The sequence below is a fragment of the Trachypithecus francoisi genome, unplaced genomic scaffold, assembly GCF_009764315.1.
Source record: "Trachypithecus francoisi isolate TF-2019V2 unplaced genomic scaffold, Tfra_2.0 Lachesis_group2, whole genome shotgun sequence".
NCBI classification, from domain to species: Eukaryota; Metazoa; Chordata; class Mammalia; order Primates; family Cercopithecidae; genus Trachypithecus; species Trachypithecus francoisi.
In genome coordinates, this window is record NW_022681465.1 from 22,096,576 (window position 1) to 22,105,294 (window position 8,719).

General features: G+C 45.4%; 1 protein-coding gene and 1 pseudogene across 1 annotated transcript; both read right to left on the minus strand.

Moving 5' to 3' along the window:
- Window positions 1-289: 289 nt before the first annotated feature.
- LOC117066204 lies at window positions 290-389 on the minus strand (annotated as a pseudogene).
- Window positions 390-1,341: 952 nt separating this feature from the next.
- LOC117066023 (butyrophilin-like protein 3) lies at window positions 1,342-3,509 on the minus strand. The gene is given in 5 exon segments (XM_033181534.1): window positions 1,342-1,867; window positions 1,869-2,365; window positions 2,950-2,976; window positions 3,265-3,291; window positions 3,506-3,509. Coding segments are annotated over 5 exon segments (762 nt in total). The 3' UTR covers window positions 1,342-1,660.
- Window positions 3,510-8,719: the final 5,210 nt, after the last annotated feature.

Genomic DNA, 8,719 nt, shown 5'->3' on the forward strand with positions numbered 1-8,719 from the left:
GCACAGTCCCTCACAGCTTCCCTTGGCTGGCGGAGGGAGGCCCGGAGGGAGGTCCCCCACTCCTTGCAGTTCCTGGGTGAGGCAACGCCCCACCTTGCTTCTGCTTGCACTCCATGGGCTGCACTCACTGCCTAACCAGTCCTCATGAGATGAACAGGGTACCTCAGTTGGAAATGCAGAAATCACCTGCCTTCTGCATTGGTCTCGCTGGGAGCTGCAAGCCAGAGCTGTTCCTATTCAGACATCTTGCCAGATCCTTCCAATGTTTTTCTTTATCATAAAATTAAATTTAACTATGGAACACTTCATGGATTTGCACGTCCTCCTTGTGCAGGGGCCTAATCTCTGTATCATTACAGTTTTAGTAAACGTGCTGCCGAAGCAAGCACTACTTGGAATAATTCCTGTGAGATTTAATGATTTTGTGTGTATAAAATAGCTTATTCTTTTTTGTTTCTGAGTAGCACTTTATATGCATGGATATATCATAATTTGTTCATCAACTAGTGAGCTTTGTGTTGTTTTCAAATTTTGGCTGTTACAAATAAAGCTGCTATCAACATTCACATATTTCCTTTTCTCTTGGAAAAATAATTAGAAGGCCATGCTGGATCATATGGTTAGTGACTGTTTAACTTTTAAGGAAACTACTGAACTGTTTTCCAAAGTGACTACATTATTTGACATTCCCATGAGCAGTGCATGAGAGTTTCCCTCCTTCTACATCCTCACCAATGCTTGCTATGGTCAGTCTTTGTCATTTTAGCCACTCTAATAGATGATAATGGTATGTTGTTGTGGTTTTAGTTTGCATTTCCTTAATATTTAATGACATTGAGTGTCTCTTCATGTGCTTATTTTTCATCTGTATATCTTCTTTGTTGACAGGTTTTATCAGTAATGATGGTGGCTTTATAAAACTTTTGTTCTGTATTGAAATGATCATATGGTTTTCTTTTTTACTTCATTAATGTGCTGAATTACAGGGTTTCATGCAGGGTTGATATTTAAATATTAAACCAACCCTGCATTTGTGGGACAAACCACGCTGAGTAGTTATATGTCATCTTTAAATAAATTATTTAGTTTAATTTGCTAAAATTTTATTTAGAATTTGTGTCTATGTTAATGAGGGATATGGACCTGTAGTTTTCCTTCCCCTTCTTCTGTTTTCTTTGCCTGGTTTTGGTATCAGTTAATGCTGGGCTTATAGAATCAGTGAAAAATCCTCCCTCCTCATTATTCTTTGAGCCTCACATAGCAGGTGTTCAATAACTATTCCATGGGCGATTTGGTATAGAGAAAAGTAAATTAATGTGGAATAAGCAAACAGAGTTTATGGTGGGAAAATGTATAATATAAAAACACATCATTAGCAAACACTGTGCCATCAAACCTGCAAGCAGGATTCACATTCATCGTCTCTTTAATCTTTACCTGTGAGGTGGGAATCACTATTCCTGACTAACAAGTGAGGAGCCTGGGAGGTTGTGACTTGTTCAAGATCACTTAGCTGGATGGAGTTTTCACAAAGTAAATCTTACGTGAGTCTATTCCATCCCCACTTCAGGGCAGCCATGGCTTCTGACTCCCACAGGGACAGGCCAATCCTCCCTCATCTGGAAGCTGCTGCCACTGCCGGGCTTAGGAGAGAAGAACCTCAGCACCCTGAAGGAGAGTGGGAGGCGTGACTTCCTGTGGAGAGTGGGAGGCGTGACTTCCTGTGCGCAGGCTTCGGAGAGGAAGCTGGGGTCACCTGTGGGGAGCACTCTCCCTTGGCTGTGTATGGGTCTGCGGTGTCGGGCCCTTTAAGCAGGGTCTTCTCTCTCTGATCCCAGGGCACTGGACATAGGAATATGGGAGTGCCCATTTTTCTCTTCATAGATCACATGCTGGATATAGGGTCTCAAGAAGCCTTCAAACTGACATGTTAGGGTACAAATGCAGGACTGGTCATTTGTATTGAAGAAGGAGATTTTCCCACCCTCATAGTCCAGTAAGACCCCTACTCGTGTAGGAGGGGTCCTGGGGGAGAGGTTGATAAAATGGGGATTGAATGTGAAATACAAATATTTTGTCATCAGTCCGAAGACCCAGTACCCATGATTGGGAGACAAAGTGACAGAGTCCTTCCTCCTGTCTGCGTCGTCCTGGCACACTCCCACACACTACCCTACATTTTGTCCCACGTCTACCTCCCAGTAATGTTTCCCTGCCTGGAAACCCTGAGAAGCCACCACACTCTTCCTTGTGAATCTCTTCGTAGAGTAAGGCACCTGCTGGGGAGCTTTTCTATGGGTTACAGTCTTCAGATCAGAAATGCAGAGCTGTGGGTGAGCCGTCTCTGAGTCCAGAGTCACCTCCACTGGGGTGCGGTGGGGAAGAGAGGAAGCGTGAGTTACTGAAGAGGAAATCTGGGCTGGAATAAGAGGTCGACCCTCCCACTGCAGACTGGCTCCGGGTAGGATCCGGCCAGTGCCACTATCCCCCGAGCCACGTCTCTTCTCCAGGACAGCTCCTGTGCCTCACTGATGCTTGGAGATACTCAATCACCAGAGGTTCAACTCCTCTATATCACCCAGCCCAACCACTGCCCTCCCAGGTAAGCCCATATTTGACTTTGTGAGACGTTGAGTGACTCCAGGATTCACCTTCCTTCCACCCACCCATTTCTGCTGACTTCACTTCTTTCCCCTTAGCACAGACCCCTGGAAGCCAGCTACTGGTGCCCTCAGTTCCCTGGCGTCTTGCCTGTGACCCCTCCGAGCTGACCCAGTCCCTATGCTTTTCCTTCCAAGTCCTGGGCCAAGAAGTGCATTTAGAGGCAGCGGCACCCTGGGGTGGATTGGCGCATCACAGATTTGCTGTCTGCAAGCCGGGTGGGCTCCATATTTGTCACTAGTCATCTTCCTACTCCATGCCCACTGTCACCCTCTCAGGCATCGGTACCTGCGTGTTTCCGGGCATCTCTCAATTCTGAAAGCAAGCAGACAGAACAGGCAGTTCAGCACTCCCATGGGGAACAGGACACAGGGAGAAGGGAGAGACCAAGGATTAGGACCTTTGTGAGTGTCATGGGCCCTCTCAAGAGATCTGAAGAAGGCTATGGGGCTTTTCTACAAAATGCACCTCCCCCAGAATCTAGACAATTCAGGGTCCCCATCACAAACTTGGTTCTGCAGGGACCCATGGGCCTCAGGATATAAAAATCCATAAATGAGGAACTTGGAAGAGAGAATAAGTTGAGGGAGGAGAGTCTCTCACCTGCCTGTTTGTGTATCTTCCCCAAGTCTGAAACAAAAAGAAAAAAAGAAACACACATAAGAGGCTGACATCACAGAGTGGGGTCCCAAGGGGAGCGTGGGAGGAAAGCCCTGCATGTGATAACGCTCTCACCCAGTTTATCCTGCAGTTCCCACCAAACAAAAAGCAGATGATTTGATGGTTGACACAGGACTGGGTAAAGTCTCAAAGCATCAGGCCAGGGAGGTTGAGGATCACCCACCCATTTTTCTCAGGTTCCTCCCTGTGGTCCACACACCCTCAGAGCTTGTGATCAACACCTCCCCCTACCACACACACAGCGGACCAACGGGCAACAGGCACAGACGGGGACTTCCAGGCCCTGAGGCCTATCCTAAGCCCTCCAGATATCTGAGGGGCACCTCATTAGCAGTGGATGGAGACAGCGAGGCAGCTGCTCTCCTCCACCTGCTGGTACTTCCTGTCCAGCCTGGAGCCAGGGTCTCCAGAGGCTCATGCTGTGGATCAGGGAGGTACCCGGGAGAACCGTGTGGGAGGCTCAGGACGTGACACACACACACCCAATTCTGCCTGGATTTTCCCTGAAACAGAAACAGTATATTCAGTGGTGGACACAGGAGTGTGCAAGGTACAAACATGACCCTGGCTGCTTGCACAAGTGGGACAAGCTGCAGGTGTGAAGGGCAGGGCCTCTCCTAGAATACTTAACATGTGCTCATCTCCGCAGCCCCTGCACGGAGTGTAGCTGTCTTGGGGGGAGCAAGAGATCGGGAAGGTTCATGCTAAGGAGAGGGACAACAGGTGGGGATGGAAATGGGAGAAGGCGGCTGGGAGGGGAGGCGGGGGGATGGAGATGGGAGAAGGCGGCTGGGAGGGGAGGCGGGGACAGCCTCATCCCCAGGGGGAAGTGTCACTCCCAAGGAGGAAATTTGTTCTGGGGTGAAGACTCTTATTGAGATTATCATTTTATCTCAGTCAGTCAGTTTTATTTCCTCTTTTATGAAGTCTTTGCAACTACCCTGAAATTTTCTTATAAGACTCTTGTTGTAGCTAGTAGAAATTTATTTATTTTTATATATTTATTTTTTGAGTCAGGGTCTCACTCTGTTGCCCAGGCTGGTGTGCAGTGGTGCGAACATGGCTCACTAAAGCCTTGACCTCCTGTGCTCAAGCCAGCCTCCCATCTCAACCTCCTGAGTAGCTGGGACCACAGTCATGAACCACCACACCCGGCTATTTTATTTTATTTTTAAAAATTTTTTTGTAGAGAGGAGTTCTCGCCATGTTGCCCAGGATGGTCTTACACTCCTGGGCTCAAATGATCCTCCCACGTCGGCCTGGCAAAGTGCTGGGATTACAGACACGAGCCAATGCACTCAGCCTGTTTGATTTCTGTATGTTAATTTTGAAACTACACATCTTACAGCATTCTCGTTTATTCTAGTTTTTTTAATTCTTGTGTTTTCCAAAAATGAAATCTTAACTGCAAATAAGACAATTACACCTCTGCGTTCCAATGTTTATATTCTGATTTCTTTTTTCTTTGTTTAATCCAGCTGCAATGGGAAATAATAGTGATGGGTAACGACCTTGTCTAGTTCTTTACTCTGATTGCTTCCAGTGTTTATCTAATAAGCTTATTAGTGTTTCTAATTCTCTATTGTTCTTAAGACTCTTAAAAATGTTTTGTCTATTGAACCAGTGATTCCTCTTCTTGTCAATTATTCCAAGGAAAATACGATGAAAGCGTTATGCACGCCACTATCTAAAACAACACTAATTTATTTTTTTAAAAAGACATACTTAGGAAAAAACCTCAGTGAGTCACACAGAATAGTTAAGGAGACTGTAGTTTAATGGAATATCACAGAGTAAAATTTAACATGAAAAATGCTAATGCATAATATTATTTGTAAAAATGCTATATAAAAATACAGATATAGTATGATTATGACACTATCTGAAAAACACTCACAAATTGGTGACAAAAAAAGTTTACTAAGCTAAAGTTTACTAAGTAAGAAAATTTACTAAATTATGGGCTGGGTGTGGTGGCACATGCTTGTAATCCCAGCACTTTGGGAGGCCGAGGCAGGGGGATCATCTGAGCTCAGGAGTTCAAGACCAGCCTGGGCAACATAGTAAGACCTTGTCTCTATTTTTTTAAAAAATGAAAGTTTAGGCTGGGTGTGGTGGCTCACGCCTATAATTCCAGCACTCTGGGAGGCTGAGGCGGGTGAATCACCTGAGGTCAGGAGATCAAGACCAGCCTGGCCAACATGATGAAACCCCATCTCTACTAAAAATACAAAAACTTAGCTGGGCATGGTGGCGGGTGCCTGTAATCCCAGCTACTCAGGAGGCTGAGGCAGGAGAATCCCTTGAACCTGGGAGGGGGAGGTTGCAGTGAGCTGAGATCGTGCCACTGCACTTCAGCCCGGGAAACAGGAGCAAAAACTCCACGTTAAAAAAAAAAAGAAAGAAAGTTTACTAAATTAAGAATAATTTTTCTGTTTTCCAGATTTAACATAATGAAGTGATATTATGGTACAGTGGGAGGAGAGATTTTATTTTAAAATAAACTTGCAGTTGGGCATGGTGGTTCACATCTGTAATCTCAGCACTTTTGGAAGCCAAGGTGGGAGGATCACTTGAGGCCCAGGAATTTGAGACCAGCCTGGTCAACACAGCAAGACCCTACAGCTCCAAAAAAGTTAAAAAAGTAATATGAGGTCGGGAGCGGTGGCTCATGCCTGTAATCCCAGCACTTTGGAAGGCCGAGGTGGGCAGATCACCTGAGGTCAGGAATCTCGTCTGGCCAACATGGTGAAATCTCGTCTCTACTAAAATACAAACATTAGCCGAGTATGGTGGTGGGTGCCTGTAATCCCAGCTACTCAGGAGGCTGAGGCAGGAGAACTGCTTGAACCTGGGAAACGGAGGGTGCACTGAGTCGAGGTCATGCCACTGCACTCCAGCCTGAGCAACAAAGTGAGACTCCGTCTACAAAAAAAAAAAAAAAATTAATCTGGATCTAGTGGTGCACACTTACAGTCCTAGCTACTCAGGAGGCTGAAGCAGGAGGATTGATTGAGCCCAGGAGATTGAGGTTGCAGTGAGCTATGTGATGACACCACTGCACTCCATCCTGGGTGACAGAGCAAGACCCTGTCTCTAAAAAAAACAAAAACAAATAAATCTGTGACCAAATTCAGTGGCTACACACAGAGTGGGAATTAAGCCCTATGGGCATAGCTCAACATTAGTTTGTACTTAAACCACTCCAAAGGGAGGTAGATGAGCCCCCAAAGCAAAAGCAAACCCAGACAACCTCATTGCTGTACCTGTTGGCCTCCTAGAGCAGTGCTGTTCAATGGAAAAGTAATGTGAGCCATGTATGTGGCTTCTGATCTTCTAGTAGATGCATTTAAAGTAGAAAGGAACAGGTAAAATTCATTGTAACCATGTATTTGATCTACCCAATATACTCAAAATATTTCAGCATGTAATCAACATTTAAAAATTATTAATAAGACAGTTTACATTCTCCTTTCCTACAAAGTCTTAGAAATGTGGTGTGGATTTTACATTTACAGCACATCTCAATTCACACTACCATAAGCTACATGTGAATAGTGACTGCCCTACTGAACTCAGCTCTGACCTGTAGATATCCCTAAAAGACAGGTGTTAGGCAAGTGTGTGTCCTGTGTCTGTGTGTATGTGTGTCTGTGTGTGTTATATAGACATAGTTCAAATGAAAGGTGCCTGCAATATAACAAGACTCAAGGAGGAAAAATTATCACCTAAAATAAAAAGTATCTGACAGGCACGGTGGTTCACACCTGTAACTCTTTTTTTTTTTTTTTTTGAGACGGAGTCTGGCTCTGTCGCCCAGGCTGGAGTGAGTGGCGCAATCTCAGCTCACTGCAAGCTCCGCCTCCCGGGTTCACGCCATTCTCCTGCCTCAGCCTCCCGAGTAGCTGGGACTACAGGCGCCCGCCACCACGCCTGGCTAGTTTTTTGTATTTTTAGTAGAGACGGGGTTTCACCGTGTTAGCCAGGATGGTCTCGATCTCCTGACCTCGTGATCCACCCGTCTCAGCCTCCCAAAGTGCTGGGATTACAGGCTTGAGCCACCGCGCCCAGCCTCACACCTGTACTTCTAATACTTCCGGAGGCCAAGACAGATGGATCACTCGAGCCCAGCAGTTTGAGGCCAGCCTGGGCAACATATTGAGGGCCCATCTCTACAAAAAATACAAAAATTAGTGGGGCTGTGGTGGCATGCACTTGTAGTCCCAGCTACTTGGGAGGCTGTGGTGGGAGGATCCCTTGAGCCTGGGAGGTCGAGGCTGCAGTGAGCCATGATCGTGCCACACCACTCCAGCCTGGGCAACAAAGTGAGAGCTTGTCTCAAAACAAACTATGATAAAATAAAAAGCATCTGACTTAAGATGATTTATGTGGGTTTCCCATAATCCCTTCCGCACACATACCACCTTTCATTGAGCGAAGTGTTCCAACCTGGATGTGAATATTTTTCTGTCTTGCTGCCTAGAGGTAAAAACCCAGGCTTTGACTACCATGAACCTTTAAGGGCAGCTTTAATTCTGGAGGCCTGTGAGGACCACCCAAAGCTCCTTCTAGAGCTGTGCTAGCCAATAAGGTGGCCATAGCCACATGCGGCTATTTAAATTAAATGTAATTAAAAATTCAGATCCTCAGCAGCACTGCCCACATTTCAAGGGTTCAACAGCTGCCTGCGTCTCGCTGTCCTTTGGGGGAAGCTCTAGGGGAATCAATCACCTCCCAATCCTCTACTGGCCCTGGTGCTCTCACCTAAAGCTGCAGGCCTGGGCCTGGGGCTCTGCTCCTCCTTAAAAGTCGCTGCTGCCTGTTAACTCGCCCAGACTTTCTTTGAGGTGGGTGGGGTTGTGGCGTGAAGCCCAAATGCGGTCAAGGGCTTAGTGCTACAATGAAACGCCCATTCCCTCTACTTAAGTGAACACTGTGTCTCAGCACCTACGTGTATGAAAACCAAAAATAGGCGTCCAGCTGATGCCAAACACCGGCTCACCCCAGCAATATGTAAAATTCATTCAAATAATATAAATAATTTGAGCTGTAAAACAAAATCCATCTCATTACAAGTTGTGTTGTGCTTCCAAAGCATTTCACTTTTTGTCTAAGAATTAACAGTAAACATTTTGATATATATATATAATTTTGCTAATAATCCAGAAAATAATTAACCCTAAGAGGGAAAAAAGTGTAATCTAATTCGTTACAGAGATACATGCTAGGGTAAACAATAAACAATAAAACTTAATGCATAAAACTATTTTACACTAGTATCTGACAGGCAGGTGTCAGATACACTAGGATAAAATTATACACTAGGATAAAATTCAATGAGGCACATAGAGTGAAAATATTTTTACAGTAGAATAAA